Source organism: Zingiber officinale, chromosome 6A, assembly GCF_018446385.1.
Source record: "Zingiber officinale cultivar Zhangliang chromosome 6A, Zo_v1.1, whole genome shotgun sequence".
Taxonomy (NCBI): domain Eukaryota; kingdom Viridiplantae; phylum Streptophyta; class Magnoliopsida; order Zingiberales; family Zingiberaceae; genus Zingiber; species Zingiber officinale.
The window spans coordinates 130,479,645-130,503,837 of record NC_055997.1 but is presented as its reverse complement, the minus strand read 5'-3'; the positions used below and the strand labels follow the sequence as shown (position 1 = coordinate 130,503,837).

The window sequence follows — 24,193 nt, the reverse complement described above, 5'->3', positions numbered from 1 at the left end:
TGACTTTTCTTCACATGAAATTGATCAAACTTTGACCAGAGGGGAATTGTACCAACAATCTCTCTAAATGGATAATTACACCTACAATTTCCATATATTGTCAAACATCAAACTTAAACATCACGACTCAAAGCTTCAGTCAACTTAAGCTTAGTCAAACTGGTCAACCTTTATCTAGGGAAATTGTACCAACATCTCTGACCAATTTGATCCCTGGATATATCTCGGCTGGGTGTTGGCTTGACCGGGTGTCCATTGTGGTGAAGGATGAATGGAACCTTGATTCTGGTACTCCGAGTGAAATCCTGCCCTATCTTTAGGATCATTCGACTGTATGTGTGACTGGAGATTCTGAGTGAAATACCATCCTGTCTTTATCGTCACTCGATTGTATGTTGTGACTGGAGATCCGAGTAGAATATCACGCTATCTTTATTGTCGCTCGACTGTATGTTGTGACTCTGGATATCTGAATGAAATTATAGAAACAAGTATCTCCTGTTAGGGCAGTTTTATGATCGTCCGACCGTATACTTGGGCTACGTGCTTTTGGAGTATAATAGAAACGAGCCTTTCTGGTCAGGGTGGTTTTATGATCGTCCGGACTGTATACTTGGTTTACGTGTTTCTAGAGTATAAGGAATTGAACTCCAAGAGACCCGACCGACCTCTTGGTCGGTCATCCCTATTACTGGTGGTTGGTTTTTTGATTACTAAAGTGATATCTTAAGTTATTTAGATCCAGTCGGGTTATGGAGACTTTCCCGACTACACCTAGGACTGGGATGTCCATTCCTCAGGCAAGACCGACCCTTAGGCCGGCCGTCCTTGAATCGGCTACCCTAGTACTGAATGAGAGGCTAAGCTTTATCTAAAGATGACCCTTTAACTATCTTCTTTCCTTAACTTAACTTGAACTTTCACCTCTCCTTAACTTCACCTTCTATGTTAACCTGGGATCCACTTTTAACATCCCATATCAATAGATGCCATGGAAAATTAATTGTATTTACAACGATCTGCAATAAAATAAAATATACAAAATAAGCAAATCAACTAATTAAACCTATAGAATATGAAGACAAACATCTAATAAGGCGAGCTCTGGACCATGCACAGCCCGACTTATTCTTGAACAAGTCACACAACTCGACCATTCGTGGATCATGCTAGACAGTAGGTGCAAATTAATCTCATGTTAGCCATATTTGAATCATATAAAATAAGAGGCGTCAAGTTTGTAGGATTGTTGCGGTCGTCGGGGGATGAATAACGTTCATAATTTTTACGTTCGTTTAGAAACGTTTGAGTAGAACGCAGCGGAATAAGAAAGAAAAGAAAGAAAGAAAGCAATCGCGAATATCAAGAATTACTTTGTTCGGAGTCTGTGACGACTCTTATTCCAAGACCCGTACGTGAGAGTGCTATCGATGGGCAATCCACTATCAATTTCAAATAAATACAAGTATGGAATTATAATATTAAAATAACTGGTAAAATAAAGAATACCGACAACTACAAATCTGAAATCTTCAATAGAATTGTCGTCGGAGTTTTTGGACGTCGTAGGGGCTTTTTCGGAGTAGCTTACAAAAGCGGAAGTTGTTTGGAATGTTATTCTTAGCCCCTGATTAAATGCTACTTATATAGACTGTTCCGGGCACCTGAAACCCTTCCGGGCGCCTGGATTACGTGGCTCGGCCAATCGACGCACTCCACGTTAGCTTATGGATATTTTTTCAGGTCCGGACGCCTAGACCGAGTCCGGGCACTCGGACCGCCTAGGCACCCGCGACCCGCCCGGGGTGAGCCTGGTCCGGGCGAACCAACTTTTCCAGCCTCCCTTTTTTTCTGCAAAACAAAATTAGTCTAGGCAATAATCAATATATATAATATGAATTTGACATCATCTGACTGTCCGGTTCTGACTTTGAGTTTCATTGAAATTCTAGGTCGAACCGATGTCTACTACTCCTTCTTCAAGGAATGCATCCTCACTCATTCCTCTCAGGAGAGTTTTCCTTTTGCCAGATCGGTCCTCCAGATCGTCTGAACTTTTGCTTAACGTCCGAGACTTCGGATTTTTCTGTTGAACGACCGCTCCACGGCCCGTTCAGTCTTCCACCTGGTTTGCGACCACCAGAATTTTCACCTAGAGTCCCCGACTCTAGGACTTCGCCCAAAGTACTCGACCCACCAAGACTTTGTCATGTCTAATCGCAGTTAGGATTTTCCATAACCTAGGATTACTACCCCTAGGACCTAAGGTTACCTCCCCTAGGACTTTCTACCTACCTAGAATTCACTAGGACTTTTATCTAAAAATATTTAAGACTTTTCTATAAGCCCATTCATACTTATTAGATAATAAATAATTTTAACATTAAATTTTTTTATTATAATCAAAACTTAAATTCAATCGTCTTGATACTCTATACTAACAAAGTTGAGTGATCCTGTCCGAGCGCTGAGTCGAGGGACGCTGGGGATGCGGCACGCTCCGCTGTCTCCGACTGGTGGTGTAGATCTCCGGCGAACCTGCAAAGAAGCCGAGCCAGGAGGGGAATCCCGACGACGGCCCTACGACGCTCAAGTCAGGCAACGAGAAATGAGAGAGGCAGCGTAACTGTGGCTACAGTGAAGATTTGTGCATACCTTCGTCGACGTCTGGGGGTCCTTATATAGGACCCCGGGGAGGCGCGAGCACGCTTCTTGATGCGTGCATGCTTCCCTAAACATACCTTAACGAGCTCATGTCAGAAAAGCACCTCTGACGTCATTCCGCAATCGTCCGAGCATATCCCAGATGTGACGATGGAAGCTTCCACCGTACGATCCTGCGTACGGCTCGGCCGCCAACCCTGCTCCTTGTCGGCGGCAGATGTCTCGAGGATGATGTTATCCCCTGTCTCCTTTGTCCTCTTGCGTTCCCTGTCTGTTCCAGGGCCGAGCGGTTCGGCCGCTCGGCGGGCGTATCACTTCTGTCGTCGGTTATAGGTATCGGTCCGACCGGGAGGACTCCCGGTCGTATGCTCGGATGAGATTGCTCCTGCCTGTCTCTGTTGCCTTGTGCCCCGGCCGAACGGACAGCCCGCTCGGCCTTGAAACCTTCTTACCTTGTGCATCGGAAACCCGACCCCTAGTCGAGTTGTCTTTCATTCGGCCCGGGGGATTCACGGCCGGTCAGCCTGTTTCGTCCAGTCGGTCGGGTCTCAGCGTTGAATCTCTTGACCTTTGACCTCCACGTGTCGTTGACCTTCCGCCCACGAGGGTCCCCCGTCCTTACCACCGGATCGCATGCCTCCCCTTCAAGTCTAGTCGAAGGAGGCGCTAAGTCCGACTGACTGGACTGTCGGTCGGCCGGAGTGACACCGCTCTGCCACTTTCTGGAATGTTCCTCCTCACGGTCGCTCGGCCTATTACTGCTACTGTCTTTGCAACCGTGTCAACGGTCAACGCTGACGCCCTTCGAATCTCCTCGGAATTCGTGCAAATCCTTTCCATTAAGACCGAGCACGTGCGCTGCGCGTCGTAATGTCGCTCATTAAATGTGCCCCTGTGGCATGGTGCCACGTGGCGCCTCCGCTGGCGTCATCGTACGGCTCGGTGATGTGTCCGATGGGACATCGGCGGTTCGAAATGAACGGCCCGATGTGGGCCTCGGTTCCTGTGACCTACATCCGACGGTCGAGGCCGATCGGGCCCGACCTTATAAAGCATTCACCTTCTTCCTCTGCCGCACCCTTGCCTTCGCGTGTCCCGCAGCCTTCTTCGGTGCTTCAGCGTTCCGGCGACTCCAATTTTCCGTTCTCTAACGATTCCCCGCCTCCTTCGATCCTCAGCTTCTTTGTAAGGTTCTTCCGCCTTTCTTCCTTTGATTCCTGTGTTTTCTTCGCGATCTTGGCCGTGTTTCGTCCTTTGGTTATTGCTTTGCCGCCAAAGCAAGGGAGGAAGCAGAAATCAAAAGGGAAAGCAAATGCGCAAGCGAGAAGAGGAGCAAAGCAGTAACCAAAGGACGAAACACGGCCAAGATCGCGAAGAAAACACAGGAATCAAAGGAAGAAAGGTGAAAGAACCTTACAAAGAAGCTGAGGATCGAAGGAGGCGGGGAATCGTCGGAGAACGGAAAATCGGAGTCGCCGGAACGCTGAAGCACCGAAGAAGGCTGCGGGACACGTGAAGGCAAGGGTGCGGCGGAGGAAGAAGGTGAAGGCTTTATAAGGTCAGGCCCGATCGGCCTCGACCGTCGGATGCAGGTCACAGGAACCGAGGCCCACATCGGGTCGTTCATTTTGAACCGCTGATGTCCCATCGGACATATCGCCGAGCCATACGATGACGCCAGCGGAGGCGCCACATGGCACCATGCCACAGGGGCGCATTTAATGAGCGCCATTACGGCGCGCAACGCTCATGCTCTGTCTTAATGGAAAGGATTTACACGAATTCCGAGGAGATCCGAAGGGCGTCAGTGTTGACCGTTGACACGGTTGCAAAGCTAGTAGCAGTAATAGGTCGAGCGGCCGTGAGGAGGAACATTCCAGAAAGTGGCAGAGCGGTGTCACTCCGGCCGACCGACAGTCCAGTCAGTCGGACTTAGCGCCTCCTTCGACTAGACTTGAAGGGGAGGCATGTGATCCGGTGGTAATGACGGGGGACCCTCGTGGGCGGAAGGTCAACGACACGTGGAGGTCAAAAGTCAAGAGATTCAACGCTGAGACCCGACCGACCGGACGAAGCAGGTCGACCGGCCGTGAATCCCCCGGGCCGAATGAAAGACAACTCGACTAAGGGTCGGGTTTCCGATGCTCAAGGTAAGAAGGTTTCAAGGCCGAGCGGGTTGTCCGTTCGGTCGGGGCACAAGGCAACAGAGATAGGCAGAAGCAATCTCATCCGAGCATACGACCGGGAGTCCTCCCGGTCGGACCGATACCTATAACCGGCGACAGAAGTGATACGCCTGCCGAGCGGCTGAACCGCTCAGCCCTGGAACAGACAGGGAACGCAAGAGGACAAAGAAGACAGGGGATAACATCATCCTCGAGACATCTGCCGCCGACAAGGAGCAGGGTTGGCGGCCGAGCCGTACGCAGGATCGTACGGTGGAAGCTTCCACCGTCACATCCGGAATATGCTCGGACGATTGCGGAATGGCGTCAAAGGTGCTTTTCTGACATGGGCTCGTTAAGGTATATTTGGAGAAACATGCACGCATCAAGAAGCGTGACCGCACCTCCCCGGGGTCCTATATAAGGACCCCTAGACGTCGACGAAGGTATGCGCAAATCTTCACTGTAGCCACAGTTACGCTGCCTCTCTCATTTCTCGTTACCTGACTTGAGCGTCGGAGGGCCGTCGTCGGGATTCCCTCCCGCTCGGCTTCTTTGCAGGTTCGCCGGAGATCTACACCACCAATCGAAGACAGCGGAGCGTGCCACGTCTCTAGCGTCCGTCGACTCAGCGCTCGGACAGGATCATTGAGCATGATGCGTAAGCGAAGCATGCAATGCCCATGAACAACTATCAATTGGGCAATGGTAAAACTCTAGTTAAAATTAACTACACAGTACGCTTAATTTTATAAATGTCCCAACGCTCCACTTTCCTAAAGTAAAAAACGCGAGCAGACTCTCTTTTATTTTAGTGATCTTCTCAGCACATATAATTACAATTTAATTATATTTAGATCACCATGGATTCATCAATGAAACTTGACCTTGTCCTATATTAAAATGTATCATTATGTAGGTCTCATATTATTAATGATATTTTCGAAACAACAAAAAAAGTCTTTTTCTATTCCCAATCAGATAGAGTGGTTGACTAAGGCAATATCCAACAACAATAATATCGTCTTTTTGATGGATAAGACGGCATCCTGCGTTAATGGAAGCTTAGTGTATCCTCTTGTACTACCTTTATGCGATGCACATGAGGATGAAGGATTATCAATCTGCCATTCTTGCTGATCCGAGGTTGTTCTGTGAAGTTGATCCAACAATGAATATGAAATCATCTACAGAGATCTGTATGGAAGGAATTACCAGAGACGTGTATGAATGATTTAATTCACGAAAAAGGATGGACTTTAAAATTATCCTGAGGTTAATCCAGAACTTAGAATGTTTCGGAAAACTGTAAACGACATTCTTTTTTTAACTCAAAACTTCTCATTGCACAGACCGAAGCAACTGAACTCTCCATAAAATCTATCATTTGGATTCCTTGTACATGCTATGGATCATAAAATGTGGAGCCACACTTGCATTTCCAACTCTCAGGCTCGTAGTTAGCATACTGAGTCCCTAACCGGTTCATATTTGTTGGAATCTGAAAGGCCCGGCAAGGCGCGCACCCCGCACATTTGTGCTCACAGATGGGCGGCCGTGAGCCCAGCGTACCAAAGTGCTTGTACTCCTCGTCTTGTACATCCACAAGAACAAACAACAAACCACAACTCAATTGGCTAGCTGAAGAAAAGAAATTTGTTCTACATCAGCAAAAGCATTTTATTTACTTACCCTGGAACCCACTCGGAGAAGGCCTTCCAGTTCCAGCTGCAGCTCTGCTCATTCGGAGTGTGATCACAAGTAGAAAGAAACCAAATCTTTTGTACTTCCAGCACCGCATGATGCCCACAATGATCTCTAAATTGCGTGGACTCAATCCTAGTTCTTTCCTGCCTTCCTACTGTCTGCTACTTAAAAGGTTCAAAAAGGTAGCCGATCGAAGAATAACGAACGGCTTAATTTCCTTTCTCCGAGAACCTGCAATCCCACTTATTATCAGTTCAGTTCAAGTACCATATGATCAGTCTATATCAGCCGGTCACTCGTATGCCTTGAACAAGCGATCGCTTCTTCACCCTTGTCAATCAAAAGGTCTGTGATTTCACCACCATGGCAGTGGCTATGAAGGAGTAGGCTCGGGGGAGTTCGAATGCCAGCAGAGAGACTCTCGAATGGCAGGAAAATTAACCAACAAGTCACGCAATCCCTCGGCAGCAGTGGCAATTATGGCCTGGCGGTCATATCAGTTCCTCTTCACATCGCTTGCAGAGGTAGGAGAAATGGAAATTGCATTGGGAAGTGTGGGATTTTGTTGTGCTCTTGCAGTCTCGATGTCACCGGTGGAGGCCTGGATGAGGCGGAGGAATCGGCCACCGGACGGAGCTTGAGGCGAGGTGGAAGCTGTTGGGACGGCTCGTACAGATCTCACCATCGCCACCTCGCTTTCCCAATTCCCTCCAGTTTTCGTCTTCTTGCCGACGGCCGACCCAGCACTGCGCCCCTATGCAGACCGGGCCGGGTCCGAATCAGACCCGGTCCGCGCCCGTAGTCCAGTCAACGGGCCGGAAACGAAACCGGCCCGGATTCGAAAGCAAATTAATCGTGTTCGGCGTGTTTTTTTTTTTAAATTTGTGTTTTTAGTATTTTTTTAATATATATATATATATATATATATATATATATATATATATAATTAATTTATTGGTACATGATTCAAATTAGAATCTTCCAAATTAAAAGCAAACATTCTAACTAATTATACTAGGGCTATTAATGTATTTCGCATATTAGTTAGTTTCTTTGGTTATATTATTATTTTAATAATTAAAAATATATATACATATTTATTATATATTAATTTATAATTATTTATTAATTAATTAATATTTTTTACTTTATAATTATTTTTAATAAATCCGATGACATACAAATAATTTTATAAATTATTTTTTTTTTAAAAAAATAATATAGTAATTTTAAACCATGATAAATCGTATCTAAATTGTGAATCGACAGTTTCAAATGAGGGCAGATTCTTTAGACCGTAAAAAGTGATTCAGGGGATGGTCCTTTGATTTAGATTGGTTCAAGGGATGATCTCTATTCATAAAATAGATGGGGACCATTCATTCTCACCAATCCAGATCAAGGGACTATCCCCTGGACCACTTTTTACCGTCCGGAGGATCTGGGCTGGTTTCAAATAGTGAACTGTATTCATCTTACATGGTTAACATTAAGGTCGACCCGATCACAAAGGTTACTTGTTAATGGTCAGTTATCTGGGGCCCACAATTCCCCATTGTTGCAGCCAATGAAATGCGGGAACTCGAACCAATGGAAATTATTCCTGTCTTAATGTCCACTGAACCGGTCTGGTTCGCTGAGCCGCGACCTTGTGATTGTTAAGTATACTCCAGCGGGATAACGTACCGACTGTCTTCCAGACTGCGAGCGGCGGCTGAGCTTGAGCTCGCTAGGGTTTTCTTCATCTTCGTTTAATCGTTTCCAAACCCTAGCGTTGGATCTTACTCTTTATCGACGCGAAGTTGAATCCTCAAATTCTAGGTACTAACTAGGATATCGATCTCTTTCTGTTGCGCCTTTGATCGGTAGCTCGTAAAAGTCGACACTTTGTAGGTGCTTAGGTCGAGGGAACGGCCTCTACTTATGGAGATCGCTGAGGGGAACCAGAACGGGGCCGACGAGTTCGAGGGCGAGTACGATGTCGAGGAGATTGAAGAAGAGGTCGAGGAATATGAAGAAGTGGATGATGATGAAGAAGAATTGGGAGACCGAGACGGAGGCGTCGGTCGTAGTGCGGTAGAAGGAGAAGGAGTTGGAGATAGAGATACAAGTGGAATCACACCGCGGAAGAGATCGGAAAATGTGGATAACAGTGGAGAGGAGATGAAGCAAGCTGATGCTGGTTCCTCTTCAGCAGGGTTAGTGTTTTGGTCCTTGGAATTTCGATATACTATTTTCAGATCAACCTGAACGAGCATTTCTTGTTATATTCGTACTTAGTTTGATTGGATAACTCTGCCAAGGAGCCTTTTTGTTGACTTGGAACACAAATTGATCCAATCGTTTTACTTTTCTGTTTGTGGTAGAAAAATCTTTGTTGGCGGTGTTGCTTGGGATACTGCGGAAGGTATGTCCATTCCCTTAAGAACCTTCATTTTATTAACTTGAATATTACAAGCAATTTTTATTGCTCAATTCAGTTAGCATTTTTTTTGGTCATTTAGATGTGTTAATCTTGGGGAAATAACTAGAATTTGGGGATTAAATTAAAATTCTTTGTTAAATATTACTATCAAATGCCCTAACTGGATATATATGAATGGTTTAAAGTAATGATTTTATTTCTATTAGGCTGGTTTTGTACATTTCCATTGTATTTACAGTTATTTATGTTTATGGTGCTATTCATTTTCTTATGTAGTATCTTGCTATAGATATTGCTTAAAACATAACTTGTTCCTTAATTATTCATTGTATTTTAAACTCACAGTCTGAATCCCCAGTGGCAATTGAGTATTGAATCTGATTAAACAGCCAGTTCTCTTTCAATTTAATTGTAGGCATAAATTCAATTTAATTGTAGGCATAAAGACATATACAAACGTTGTGATTTCCTCCACAAAAATTGGTGATAATTTTTTGTTACTAACTACAAATGTTTAGATTGCTAGTTTCATGGAAGCATGGTTGATTTGGGATCCGTAACAGTCTCCTATGCTTCTCTTGTAGATGATTTTCTGCAGATATTTGAGTTCTGTTAAATAATAGGATATTGATGAGCCTGAGCCATGATATGGATCTATGCAAAATTGTCTTAATAACTGGTGGTCAAATCTAAATTGATGAAGTGTGGTGTTTGTCAGATTTACGTTATTGATTTTAAATTGACTTTAAGGGTGCATTTTACAGATAATGTAAACTAACCAAAGCAAAATTATTAGCACACCAAAACAAGTGACTTGGCCTGTAGTTAAAACTGCTAGTTCTTTATCTTTCCCAAAATATGCTGTAAATAAGTTATTTTAAAAATAGAACTTTGTTTTTAGAAGATTATATACTAGGAAGGATGTGTATTTTGCATGTGAAAGTCATGCCGTGATGCTTCCAGATGAAGATTGACTGAGTGTACTTGCTACTTGAGAGATGTTAAGTCATGATATGTTTGCGTAATGACTTTCTGATAGTTCACACTTCATATTTATCATTCAACATGTAGCATTATTACATTTTAGTTTTATCAAGCTTCATAAAGCCAAAAAATAATGGTAGTTTGAAAGTCGTGTGTGTCTATGTTTAAGTGAACATTTGTGTATTATAAGCTGTATAAAAGGTTACTAAAGGTGCAACTTGCTCTGGGGCAACAGGGTCGCATGTTGACCAACATTCTAGTAGCTCCATTGTGCAATTCATGCTTGATACTTAAGTATAATAAAGTTAGTGATGAAATGTTGAAACATCACAATTAAACTTAAATAGTTGAGGATGTCATTCTATCTGAAGATTACAACTCATTGTTTCATAATACTTGCGACTTCCAAATTTTCAATAGCAGTCAAAGAATGTAGCTCCCTAGGCTATACAACATTTCTCTGCTAACAAACACTGAAGATTTGTATAAGTTGCTAGTCTAGCAAATTAGTTGATTATGGAGAGATGCAAAATTTTGGAAACTAAATGAACACAAGAAGTATAAATATGACAAAAGGTTGAGAAACATGCTTCAGATGTTCAAGAAGGATTGAATCATTCATTTATTAGCACTAACAGCTATATGGAAAACTGATAACTTGAATACAAGAAAGCAATCTTGCTTGATCCTGGTGGCATTGTAAGAAGCTCCTGTATGATTTTTCATTTTTCACCATGTCCTGTATTCCTTTTCTTGGTTCATATGTTGAGTAAACTGCCAGCCTTTTGTCCTATTGGCTGTTGCAGAAACATTCAGTAATCATTTCAGCAAGTATGGGGAGATCACTGATTCTGTCATAATGATGGACAAGAACACACACATGCCAAGAGGGTTTGGGTTTGTCACATTTGCTGACCCATCTATTATTGACAAGGTTTTGGAGGATGAGCATGTCATAGACGGGAGAACTGTGGGTTTCTTATGAATATCTACAATTTCCTTTTTTTAAGCATTCACTCTGTGAACAGTCTTCACTGATTGATTTTGCAACTCATTGATTTGCTCAGGTAGAAGTTAAAAGAACTGTTCCAAGAGAAGAAATGCCTTCCAAAGCAGGAATCAAGACAAAGAAAATCTTCGTGGGAGGGATACCCACATCACTAACTGGAGGTCAGAGGTTATGTTTGTTATAAGATGTTGCCTAATCATGGCTTTTATTAACACGATAAAACAAATTACAGATGAGCTTAAGGAACACTTTTCCACGTATGGTGAAGTAGTTGATCACCAAATAATGTTTGACCATGCTACTGGTCGATCAAGGGGTTTTGGTTTTGTGACCTTCAAAGATGAAGAATCTGTTGATGTAATTATTTCTAAGGGCAAGATGCATGATCTCGACGGAAAACAAGTAAGCTTTCAATAAGTAAGCTTGTCTCTCTTAAAATAGTAAGGGTTATAACTTTACTGTGTTATTGTTCAACTTTAAACCTTATATAAAAAGCCACCGAATTAATTACTGATCATTATTTTGCATTAACATATTTGAATGGAATGATGTGATCAAAAGAAATTAAAATGTGAAGCTAATGGAAAAGGACAGACATGAAAGATGGCATTAAATTGTCAAGATTATGGCAAGGAATTTGAGTATGTAATTTTAATAAAACAGCATAGCATGAGTTTAGTTTAAACTAATAAGAATAAATGTGGTAATGCCAGTGATGCTAATTTTCATAATTTAAAATGGTTAAATTGTTTTTCCTCCAGTTTGTTAAATTAAGTGGAAATACATTCAAGTTTCATGACAAAAGTGAACGAAATCTATCATCTCAGCAGCAAATCAGGGCAATCTCAAATGTGGATAGTAGTTTCGTTTAAGTCTTGCAGAATAAGAAGATTATCTATTAAGAGTACGTTTGCTTATGAAAAAGTAGGCAATTTTCTTTGTCTGTTGCCATTTTTTGAGATCTTCGATAGTATTTTTTTTATTGATATTTTGTTGAAATATAAAACGTGCCTTTTTTCTAAAAAGATAAATTTTATTGTTATTCAATTGTGCTAAAAAGGCGTTAGTTTTCATTTTAATTTTCTAGTCTGTAAATTGTAATCATGTGGCTTCTGAAAGACTGATTTGAAAAATGAAATATGAAAAAACTAGACCCAGTGTAGTTCTGAAAATATTGGTAAGTTCTGCACTAGGATTCCAAAGACCAATTTTTTCAACTGCAGGTTGAAATCAAGCGGGCCGAACCAAAGAGATCAGGTGGCAATCCGAGAATGAACGAGAGGGCCAGTTATGATGCTCGCAGTGGAAGCAGCAGTGGATACCGAGCAAACTCTTATGGCTTTGGTGGTGGTCGTTATGACATGTATTATGGCGGCGGCGGCGGCACAAGTTATGGTTATGGCAGAGGCTATGGCTATGGTGGTGTTCCTAGTTATGGCGCTGGTTACGTAGCTAACTATGGTGGCTACATGTATGGAGGTGGCGGATTCAACGGCAGCAATATGTACGGTGGCCCAGGTGGCTACGGTGGGTGGTATGGTAGTTATGGCAGTGGCAGTGGCAGAGGAGGAGGTTACGGAAGCAGGTACCACCCATACACCAAATGAATTATTGTTATGAAGCAAACTATCGAAGAGCATTTATGGGTTCGCTGATGTAGACTTACATGATGACGATCAATCTGATCTATCCAACTAAACTGCTTACAGCTCTTGTTCTCGAGAAATGCCCAAGAGAGCCGAGTGTTGCAACAACATTATTCCAAACATATATATGATTGAGAGATTGCAATTTTATTGATGGTGAATCCTTTTAGCTTTGTTCTTGACTTGTCTACTGAATTGTTGCTAATCCAAAAATTTGAGTCTATGACATACCCACTAAAGCTTGCCCCATAATTGTCTTATAATCTGTATTAGGTTTAAAATATTTTTGTTGCAGGAAAGTTTCATTGTCGCCCATGCATTGTAGTAAAAAAAAAACATTGATCAATTAATTCATATTTTTTATAAAAAAAATTGTTTCGCTTTCCTTTGGTTATTATCTTATAAAATATTCAGAATAGTAAATCTCTTACAAAATCTTATCAAGAAAATAAGTCGGTGCTTTATGTGAATCCCTTACAAACATTCTTTTGATTGAACCAAAGTTGAGTATGGGAAGATTATGTTTTACTATATGGAGGATTTACTCAAAAAGTGCAAGTGGAAATCACATCGATCATTGTGTTTCAGATGGAGGTCGAGGCGGGAATTGACATTTTACGAGGGATCGCTTGACCACTAGAGCAGGCCTTTCTCATCGCTCATTCATATAAAAACCATAAAACCTTTATCAATGTAATGCATAATGTTTATCATGAATTTTAAGCTGTATAATTAAAATATTTTAATCTGATGGCTGAATTAAATCAAAATACCTAATTGAGGGGATCTATAAAAATTATAGGACTGATAACTGGGGCTTCTTTTTTTCCATACCCACAAGAATAATCACTTTGGTTAAACTCCATTACCTCATCCTTTCAGTTACATTCCATACCTAGAGATTTCGTTTTGGAACAAGGGTAATTCAGAAATAACGGCCCATATAAGAGGCCAGTATGAAGAGGAATCAGAAAAATAATACCGGAGAAATCCAAAAATACTCAACTATTATCTGCAGATTTAGGCCTAACAATTCTATTGTATATACAATAAAATCATATGTTTAAAATATAATATTATATGATAAAATAACAAAGTGTGTCCATCAAGAGCTCTTAATATTATCGAATGATGCTTATCCATCTTGTTTGTCCATCAAATAATCTTCTCCATGAGATGTATTTGTACGAATACAAAAACATCCATTTAACCCTTAAGCAGTAAGGAAAGTGGTAGACAATGTAAAAGAGCAACTACTATTACTACTACATTAGAAAATCACAATTATTCATACAGTATGGTTATCCGATCTAGAAATTGCAGGTGAGGAATCCCCACTCCCTTACTTGGAATTTAACCGGCCAATTTCCTCTTTTCTTCCTTCAAATGTCAGCTCCAAGATCGGTTGCTTCCATAACGATCTCTGAATCCACCGTGAACTGCACAAACCAGATAACCAGCCCATAATTTTGATTGATCCTTGATGCCAAAACAAGTCCAGTGAATGAGAAACAACCAAGGCATTTGGTGGAAATATGGACAATTCGAGATGGTTATCCCACTAAAATTTACAGCAGAACGACAATTAACTTATGTCAAAATGATTTGTTTAAGGTTGGGGTTCAGAAGTAATGTGATAACAACTCTAGTCAAGTCTTCTCTCACTAGATGAAGTGACTATAAAGATCATTCTACTCTATCTCCTACTAAATCATCATTTATATTTAAATAAATTTTATCTTGTCAAATCTTCATCTTCCTCATTTGATATAGATATTTATCATAATTTCATATCGCCTAATTAGAACATTTATTGATTCGTTACATGTCCGTACCATCTTAAATGTATCTCCTAGAGCTTTCCCTTAATAGATGCAACTCCGACTTTTTCTCTAATATTCTCATTTCTTATCTTATCCATCCTTGTATGTCCATATATCCACCTTAACATCATCATCTATGCAACTCTTATCTTTTACTCATGTGCTCGTATTATAGCACAACATTCAGCTTCATATAATATAACAGGTCTAACTACCGTTTTATAAAATTTTCCTTTAAGTCTTAGAGATACTTTACAATCACAAAGAACGATTGAAACTCTTCTTTATTTCAATCATTTCGTTTGTATTATATGTAAGACATCTTTCTCAATCCCTTTATCCGTTTACAAAAACGATTCTAAATACTTAAAACTCTCAAATAGAGACAATTCGTCATCTTCTATCTTAACAATTATCTTATTACATCTAATATTGTTAAACTTAAATTTCATATATTCTATATTTACTAAGTGTAAAACCTTTCACTTCTAACATTTCCCATCAAGATTCAAATTTAACATTTACTCGTTCGCGTGTCTCATCTACCAAAATAATATCATCTACAAACAACATGCATCATCGTATCTTGGATGTGTCTAGTGAGTTCATCCAATATTAGTGTAAAAAGATAGGGTCTTAGAGCTGATCTTTGATGTAATCCTATTTTTATGGGAAATGCTTCGATTAATTAGCATAAATTTTTCACTTTTGTCATTACATCCTTACATATATCCTTAATTAATTCAATAAACATTATGCTAACACCTCTCTCTTCTAGAGTTCTGCATATAATTTTGCTTAAAACTCTATCATAAGCTTTTTCTAGATTGACGAATATCACATGTAAGTCTTGTTTTTATTCTCTATAATTTTCAATTAGTTGTCTCAGAAAATGTATAACTTTTATTGTCAACCTCCCCAGTAATAAATTTAAATTAATTTTCAATCACCGTGGTTTCCTTCCTTAATTTTTTTTTTCTATTACTCTTTTTCAAATTTTCATGATACGACTTATTAGTTTAATACCCCTATAGTTTGCACAATTTTACACGTCTCATTTATTCTTATATAAGAGAATTAGAGTACTTACCCTCCATTGATTAAACATTTTTTTAATTTTCAATATCAAATTGAATAACTTTGTGAATCATTCAATACATTGTTTCTCAAGACACTTCCATACCTCTATCAGAATATCATCCGCTCCAACTTTTTTTTTTCATTTTGCATCATTGAAAGTTTGCTCTACTTCTTAAGTTTGCATTATACGATAAAAATTTAAATTTTTATACATATTTGAATTACTTAAATTAAGTTGATTATCTAAACTTTCATTAAAAAGTTAATGAAAATACATTTTTCATAGCTCTTTTATTTCCTCATCATTTACTAATACCCTATTGCATTCATCTTTCATACAACTTATTTGGACAAAATCTCTTATTTTCCTCTCTTGGTTTAACTATTCTATAAATGTCTATTTCCCCTTCTTTTGTATCCAATTTTCGATATAAGTGTTGAAAAGTTTCATTCTTAGCTTCATTTATTGCTTTCTTGACATCTTTCTTGATTATTGTATATTTTTTTTTAATTTTTCTCGTTCTTAAAAGTATATAATTCCTTATGGGCTATTTATTTTTCCTTCACTTTCTACTGTACATTCTCATTACACCACCAAAATTATTTACTTGATGGTGCACTCTCTTTGACTCATTGAGTATACTCTTGGCTACTATTTTCAACTTTGATATCATCTTTTTCCACATCGAGTCACCATATATTTCTCATAATATTTATAATCTTACCCTGTCCTTGGATATGTTTTGTTTCGTATCCTTTAACTTCCATCATGTAATTCTAAAAGTCGTAAATACTTTTCTTCTATGGATATTATGCTTGAAACATATATCTAACACTACTAACCTATGTTAGGTAGTTGAATTTTCTCCGGAAATGACATTACAATCTTTTCAAATCTTTCTAGCATTCTTCTAACCATAAGAAAGTCAATTTGTGATTTATTATTCATGCTTTTGAACATGACCAAGCGTTCTTCTATTTTCTAAAAAAATGTATGAACTAATATAAAGTCATATGCAAATTCCAATATAATTTCCCTTCTTCATTTCTTGTTCCAAACTCATAACCCAATGTATTCTATTATATTCCTCATTTTTCACTCCTACATGTTCATTTAGATCTCCTCATATTAAAATCATTTCGATTGGCAGAATATTTTATAATACCTCATCTAAATCATCCCAAATCTAAATTTGGTGTGTTCATCTAAATTCGATTTGAGATCCATATATGCCAATTACATTAATAGTTTCTTTCGCCATTAGAGCTATGATCCTATCTCCTTTCTAACTACTACTACTTTGTCTTTTAGCGAACTATTTACAACAATACCTACTTCATATCTTGTTTTACTCTTTCATGTGTACCATAACATAAAATCCGAATTCTCTATTATCTTTGTCTTCTCTCCTACCTATTTTATCTCTTGCACACACAAAACATTAATTTTTCTCCTAATTATTGTATCGACTACCTCCATTGCTTTATTAGTGAGCGTTTCTATCTTCCATGTTTCAAACCACAGATCATTAATTTTCCTATAATATTTGTTCTTATCCAACCTAATGTAAATGAGAAATTAAAAAAAGCAAAGATCCCAACTAGAATATATAACTTTTTGTTCGTTCAGCATTCAGAAAGATTTACATGAGCAGGGCATTGTCTAGAACATACCTGGAGGAGGGGGAGCACCACGACCTAATTTGGCAAGTTCGGGACTAACTTTCTGTCCAGCTTCTTCTAAAATCTTGATGAGATCTTTAGCAAATCTTGCATTAGCTGCAGTGAAGAATGTATATGCTGTGCCTTTAGCCCCAGCTCTTCCCGTTCTGCCAATTCGGTGCACATAATCCTCCAAAGAACCAGGAAAGTCATAGTTGATCACATATTTCACATCCTTCACATCTGTAATGAGATGCAAAAGAAAATGTTAATCCTCATTTTGCTGACAGAATATCACCTCAATTATGAAGAGGTATACCCAAACCACGAGCAGCAACATCAGTAGCAGTCATTATGGGACTCTTCCCTGATTTAAATTCTGAGAGAACCCAATCTCTTTCAGCTTGACTTTTATCCCCATGGATAGATAGAGCAGGCCAACCATCCAAACGTAGCTGTGCTCTTCCCGTTCTGCCAATTCGGTGCACATAATCCTCCAAAGAACCAGGAAAGTCATAGTTGATCACATATTTCACATCCTTCACATCTGTAATGAGATGCAAAAGAAAATGTTAATCCTCATTTTGCTGACAGAATATCACCTCAATTATGAAGAGGTATACCCAAACCACGAGCAGCAACATCAGTAGCAGTCATTATGGGACTCTTCCCTGATTTAAATTCTGAGAGAACCCAATCTCTTTCAGCTTGACTTTTATCCCCATGGATAGATAGAGCAGGCCAACCATCCAAACGTAGCTGTCTTGTGATCTGATCACAGCCCTTCTTGGTGTCCATAAATATCAAAATTCGGCTGCCATCCATTATGTCGTCCAACAGATTAACCAATCTGACAAAAGGAATTTTTATCTACATGTCATTCCACCACCATGACAGTAAAACAATTGATTTAAATGCATCATACTTGTTATATTTCTGGTTCTCTGAGACAATCTCCACCCGTTGGTGTATCGCATGATTGGCTTTCAAGTCAATAGAACCAATAATCACCTAAAGCAAGAGATAATTGATTCGATGAGATGTAGCAAAAAAATATAGCACAGTGAATTCAACTGTTGATTGGTTCAGCAACAAAGAACAATACATTACCTTGTATGGGTTGTAGAGAAACTGCATTGCAAGTTGCTCAACCTCCTTGGGCCAAGTAGCACTCCAGTAAAGAGTTTGGCGATCTGGGCGAATCTACCATAAAGAAAGAGGAAGTGACAATAAGAATAAAAAACATATAATCAAATTCAGTCTTCTAGAGAAAAATTCTAAACTTTAAATGACTAGATTAACTAAGAAGTCCAATATTAGAATGATAAATGTGTTGGTTCATATTTTAGTTTAAACAGGTCAAGAACTTGTGGCAACTTGTGATTTTACAGAAGACATTCAGGCTCACCCCAAATGTAGAGAATCTAGAGATTGCAGTAAGTTCAACACAATAAAGAGATTTATGATGAATAAAGTAGCGGCACCACATCTTGATCAAAGCTACACATGCGGTTAATATCTTGGTGTTAGTCATCAAGATATAAACCAAAACAAATCTAGAATATTGTAGATAAGAACACGTGATTACTCCAATAAAAAAAACTACCAGAATCAACTTGTTTGATTATAAATTATAAAGAAAAGATTACCTATCTGTAGGTTCACTACCAAGAGGAAAAGATAAGATGAAAAGCAAGCCAACTTAGATAGCATAGTTATATAAAAGGTTGCCCATGACCATGAGCTTCAATGCTAAGAAGAGAAAACAAGAAAACGTTCATACTCATTCTAGATAGTGATACCTGCAAGACTATAACAAATTTATTCCTATATTTTGCCACATTACATTTTACATACTAAAGCATACCTCTCAAAAAATAAATATTGAGACAGAACTGATGATAAATTGCCATTACAAGCCATTGAGGAATAAACTACATTAATCTGTAATGTTTGACACAAAATGAAGTAACTCCACATACAAACTTCTCAATCTAATAATTTTTTTTTAAAAAAAGGTACCTGGGAAACAATTTTCCTAATCTGTTGTTCGAAGCCCATGTCCAGCATTCGATCAGCCTCGTCCAGAACAAGATAAGTTACTCTTCTTAAATTTGTATTATGTGATTCCAGCATATCAATAAGACGTCCAGGTGTAGCAATGACAATCTCAACACCTGAGTGAAGAAAGCATTATCCAGATATGCAATTGCAAGGGAAATTAGCATACTAAAGCAATGGTTTAAAAGATTTTTAAAAGGCAATAACCACAAAATCAACATTAGAGTTAATGCAATAAAAAAGGCAACTCGGTGCACGAACCTCCCGTCAAGGCGGGGACCCAGGGAAGGGTCTATTGTACATAACTTTATCCTGCTTTGCAAGAGGTCATTTCCTAAGTTAATGCAATAATCTGTCATGAATTAATCATAATCATACCCTTTCAATTACATTGAATTTATTATATCCTCTTAACATTGATAACATATTCCAATTAATTTTTCTCTTGAATTGCTTCTCTTTTCTTCTTATTATATTGGTTTTATTTTATTATTGTTTTATACAATTTAAGCTATGATGGCATGGTACTGGGATACCTAGTAGTAGGATGGTACATTTATATACAAATAGATATTGGAGTAGTGGAGTATCTAGTAATCATATTTATTTGGTAAAAGATAGGTTTCATAATAAGATTACTAGTGTTGAAGCTACTAAAGTGTAAACACATAATTTAACTGTGGCTATAGTTTACAAGTATTGGAGAACCAAGCTTCGAGAACAATAAACTTATCAAAAAAAATATATTATTGAATACATGATTTATTACAAGGGGGGAGTTGCGGTCCTTTTAAAAGGCTCCAACCCAACTAAAATTGGAAATAAAATGACATAAATTGGTAAGAATTACCTAGTAGACTAATATGACTCAACAACTTAGGAAACAAATTGTTTACACTTACCAACAACTCATATACAAAATACTCTGACCAAATTAAAAGAAATTCCAACCAAACTAAAAAATACCAACTTTTTGACACCTATAATAGTACAATTACCAGACTCAACTACAATTCAAAATTCAAAGGATAAATTGATTTCTAATTTGCACAACCCAAACAAGTTGTGGTAGCTTGGTTATGATGATGACGATGACGTTTATGAATGTTAATAGGATAGGAGATATTTGTTGGAAATGAAAGAATAAATTCAATTAGTACAATACTCGAAAACCATAGAATAGACTAGGTAATTGAGCATTTTAAAAAAAATTTAAAAGCATAAACACTAGCATCGAAATCTACTTTTATCTAAGAGAATTAAAATTTATTGATGTTCCCAGAATAGATACAAATGGATATAGACTGAAGTGTGTCACAGTCCAAAGCCGAAACTATAGCATTCCAATATTTTCCCAACAACTAAAGGGAAAATGATCTAGTGAATTGCAATTAAGTATAGGTAAGTTTATCTTCTATAAAAACAAGAGAGAATGTGAAGTCATGTATGTGCACCTTTTTGAAGGTCTCGAACTTGAGGTCCCTTCGGAACCCCACCATAGATACAAGTGTTCTTTATCTTTGAGGAAGCTCCAAACTTTGTTGCTTCTTGTTGGATCTGGACAGCAAGTTCACGGGTTGGAGCCAAGACTAAAACAATTGGTCCATCGCCAAGAGCTAAAAATGGTACAAATGAGGAACAAGTTATACGCAATAAGTAATAAGAAGTGTAGTTAACAAATAATAGACAAATAGGTCAATTTCTATACCTAAGACTGGCTGTGCATTTACATGGACAATTGCAGGTAACAGATAAGCAAGTGTCTTCCCAGAGCCTGTTTCAGCAATACCAATGAGGTCACGGCCCTTTAAAGCCATCGGCCACCCTTGTGCTTGAATAGGAGTCGGTTCAACAAATCCAGCTCTCTCTATTTCTTGCATTACATATTCTGGAAAGTCATTGATAACAGATAAAGTTACCCAATGTAAAAAAAAAAAAAAGCGAAGAACTTTCTTAGATAATAACGATGTACCAAACAAATTCTACAATGGAGTTATGAATTCATAAAACACCAAACTATATCTAGTTATCTACCAACAAGAACACTCTAGTAAAAGATTGATAACAGAACAGAAACAATCTACAGAATTGAATAATAGGCAAGCAAAATCCACGAGGTGATGAGTGAAATTAATTTCTGCTCCAAGAATCAGTATGGAACTGAAATCAAAATCCAACAAAGGAATAAAAAAAGAAACAATCAAGTAAGTTTAAAATCCGAATTGGTCCAGAGCCCAGAGGGAGGAAAAAAAAAGGTCACCTTTGGATGCAGGCGTAAATGAGCAACAAGTAGTATCATTTCAGCAAAAGCTAGTCGTCCTCGATAAGCAGTAGATAGAGACACTGGAAATAGAGTTAAAAGCAAACAACTAATTTAGTAGGATAGAAGAAGAACCTGGAAATCCAACGTCCCGAAACTCTCTGACCGGCTTGGGGACGTCGCGACCCTCCACTGTTATCTCCCTCTTCCTGCGATACGCTTCCACCTCCTCCTCGTTCATGGCGACCACGGAGGGCGACTCCACATAGAAGTTCTTCTCGAAGGGGGTCAGCAGGTCCAAGTCCGCGGCGCCTCCCGTGTCTCGCTTGCCAGAGGACTCGAATCCCCTGATGTAGCTCTGAGAACCGCTTCCCAGTCCCGTATCGCTGAAACGGGCAGAAAAACAACATGAAACCCCACCGTTTCATTTTTCTCTGGGTTTAGGGTTACAGGATGGACTCAGGATTACCTTCTCCGTTCGCGGTAGGAGCCGGGGTCGGAGGCGCGACCGTCGTAGCGGCTCATCCCGATTGCGTTGCTCTAAGAAAACCTGAAGAGATCACGATCTCGTCGTCGCTTCGCCTGAACTCTGCGGAGGGTGGAGATAGAGCAGAGCGAAATAGGGCTTTTGTGTCGAGGGGAGAAGTTGGAAATTGAACATTCAAGGGGGCCTTCAGGAGTTAACCATGTTTATTTTGACTTAGTCGAAAAGCAAATATTCAGTTGGGCCCATAATCTTCTAGATTGCAACATCTGAATTGATTTTGAATTACACTAAAATTATGTATTTATACATAAACCTCATTTATATTAATTTAAATATTAAGAATATATATATTATAAGTTTTTTTAATAATTCATTATCCAGTACATAATAAATTTATTATATATGAAAGCTCGTTATCTTTTATATACTAATCTCATAAATAATAAATAAATTTATTAGTTAATTAGTTAATTTATCTAAATTTTATTTATTCTTTTAAAAAAATTATTCATGTACATATACAATCACTAATTAAATATAATAAAGCTTAATCTCAATTTGAATTTAGTAAGATTTTCAATAAACAATATAAATTTAAATTCCAAAATTTGCTTGAATTGGGGGCTATAATTAATTTTGGTGTTTAAAAATATTTATTTTCTCTAAAATGTTTACTTGAATAAATAATAAAAAAAGAATTTTTTTTTGGCTATAATTAATTTTGGTGTTTAAAAATATTTATTTTCTCTAAAATGTTTACTTGAATAAATAATAAAAAAAGAATTTTTAAAAAAAAATTATAGAAGATTTAAATTAAATATTTACTTTGCTAATCTAATAGTTTTTATGGAACATCAAGTTCTTTCCTGCTATCAAAAATCTACACGATTTCTTCCGATTCCAGTAAATTCATTAATAATTTTTTTTAATAAACAACTAAAACTAATAGTGCATCCACTATAAAACCTTTTTAATTTGTGATAATTAAAAGAAAATTTTTATAAGTTCAATAATCACTTCTAAAATTAATCAATGTAAATTGAATATTTATTGTGTAACTAAAAATAATAATAATATCTCTCAAAACAATGATAATAGACATCTAAAAATATCTCAATCCCAACAAATTAATAGATGAATTCGTCATAATAAATAACTAACTTAAAAACATTAGACTAATGATTTTTCGATTTATTCGAATAGCCAATAAAAAATTTTCATATGAACAAACCAATCACTCTAAAGATTTGTCGCATTAAGTTTCCAATTTATTCAAATAATCAATGGAAAATTTTCATACAAGCAAACCACTCCCAAGATTTATCGGCTTAAGTTGAATATATGATACCAACTAAAAAAATGATAATAATATTTATATCTTCATTCTTAATTTTGAAACAGCTCAAAACAAAAATCCGAGACCAAATACTTAAAATCAAGGGTAATTAGGTGTAATTTAATGTTTATAAAGTTAAACAATTAATTGAGGCAATATATGCCAATAACAATGATCTTTCAAATAATCTGGATAGGTTAGATTAACGAAGCAATGAAAAAAGATGCGAAAATACTTATTACAATTAAATATTATTGATAATATAATGCTTATATAAGTGTGATAAAACAATAGACTAACTTTGTCAAATCCAAAATAAGCAGGGCATACCTTTGTACAACTAATGTGCCTATTTCAGCTAGTGATTAACTTGGATATAATTTTAACATCCAAATTAAAACAAAAGATATTTTCAAGAAACTTGGAACATCTTGAATAAACTAGTTTTACCTTTCAAGATCATTACAAATCTTATCTTTCATAATCCTGATCAGCCCATCATTTGGGTGAAAGAGTTTAAAAATTGGGATTCCTTAAAGTAATAAAAGAAAATTAAAAACTTCTCTAGCAACACTACCATGAAGATATAAGATGTCATAATACAATCCTTGTAACAACTTAATCTTAATAGAAGAATAAATCAAATTTGACTAACTCTAAATGGGACTACCATCAGATACATCATAACAACAAATGAACAAACAAGCTGGAAGACCAGTCACCGCATACATTTCAAGATGTTAAGAAAAACAAAAATATAGAGACCTTGACATTGATAAACAACCAAATAAACTCTCAATAGCTGGCATCATTTCTAGAACTGGAAATACTGAAACGCCAGTGAAAATACAAGCAAAAGTTATCACAACAAACCGATCAAAACC

General features: G+C 37.9%; 3 protein-coding genes across 4 annotated transcripts; 1 reads left to right on the top strand and 2 right to left on the bottom strand.

Annotated features, from left to right (window-relative positions):
* Positions 1–6,178: 6,178 nt before the first annotated feature.
* LOC121994419 (EPIDERMAL PATTERNING FACTOR-like protein 2) lies at positions 6,179–7,401 on the bottom strand. The gene is made up of 2 exons (XM_042548461.1): positions 6,522–7,401; positions 6,179–6,422 (listed from the first exon to the last, which is right to left on the bottom strand). The coding sequence occupies exons 1-2, from the start codon at positions 6,628–6,630 to the stop codon at positions 6,235–6,237; spliced, it is 297 nt and encodes a 98-aa protein (XP_042404395.1). The 5' UTR covers positions 6,631–7,401; the 3' UTR covers positions 6,179–6,234.
* An 800-nt stretch (positions 7,402–8,201) lies between these two features.
* On the top strand, positions 8,202–12,773 carry LOC121998092 (heterogeneous nuclear ribonucleoprotein 1-like). Its single transcript, XM_042552843.1, has 7 exons — positions 8,202–8,357; positions 8,430–8,734; positions 8,903–8,943; positions 10,752–10,915; positions 11,013–11,115; positions 11,187–11,356; positions 12,178–12,773. The coding sequence occupies exons 2-7, from the start codon at positions 8,460–8,462 to the stop codon at positions 12,559–12,561; spliced, it is 1,137 nt and encodes a 378-aa protein (XP_042408777.1). The 5' UTR covers positions 8,202–8,357; positions 8,430–8,459; the 3' UTR covers positions 12,562–12,773.
* A 926-nt stretch (positions 12,774–13,699) lies between these two features.
* On the bottom strand, positions 13,700–22,150 carry LOC121998091 (DEAD-box ATP-dependent RNA helicase 20). 2 transcript variants are annotated; one of them, XM_042552841.1, is made up of 11 exons: positions 21,956–22,148; positions 21,622–21,872; positions 20,935–21,114; positions 20,681–20,842; positions 19,188–19,342; positions 18,276–18,368; positions 18,091–18,176; positions 17,912–18,015; positions 17,485–17,607; positions 17,178–17,408; positions 13,700–14,039 (listed from the first exon to the last, which is right to left on the bottom strand). In XM_042552841.1, exons 1-11 carry the CDS (start codon positions 22,009–22,011, stop codon positions 13,990–13,992), a joined length of 1,491 nt encoding a protein of 496 aa, XP_042408775.1. In that variant the 5' UTR covers positions 22,012–22,148; the 3' UTR covers positions 13,700–13,989. The 2 variants fall into 2 exon arrangements, with proteins under 2 accessions (XP_042408775.1, XP_042408776.1); XM_042552842.1 differs by lacking the exon at positions 17,485–17,607 and having other exon boundaries at positions 17,789–18,015; positions 21,956–22,150.
* Between the last annotated feature and the right edge of the window lie 2,043 nt (positions 22,151–24,193).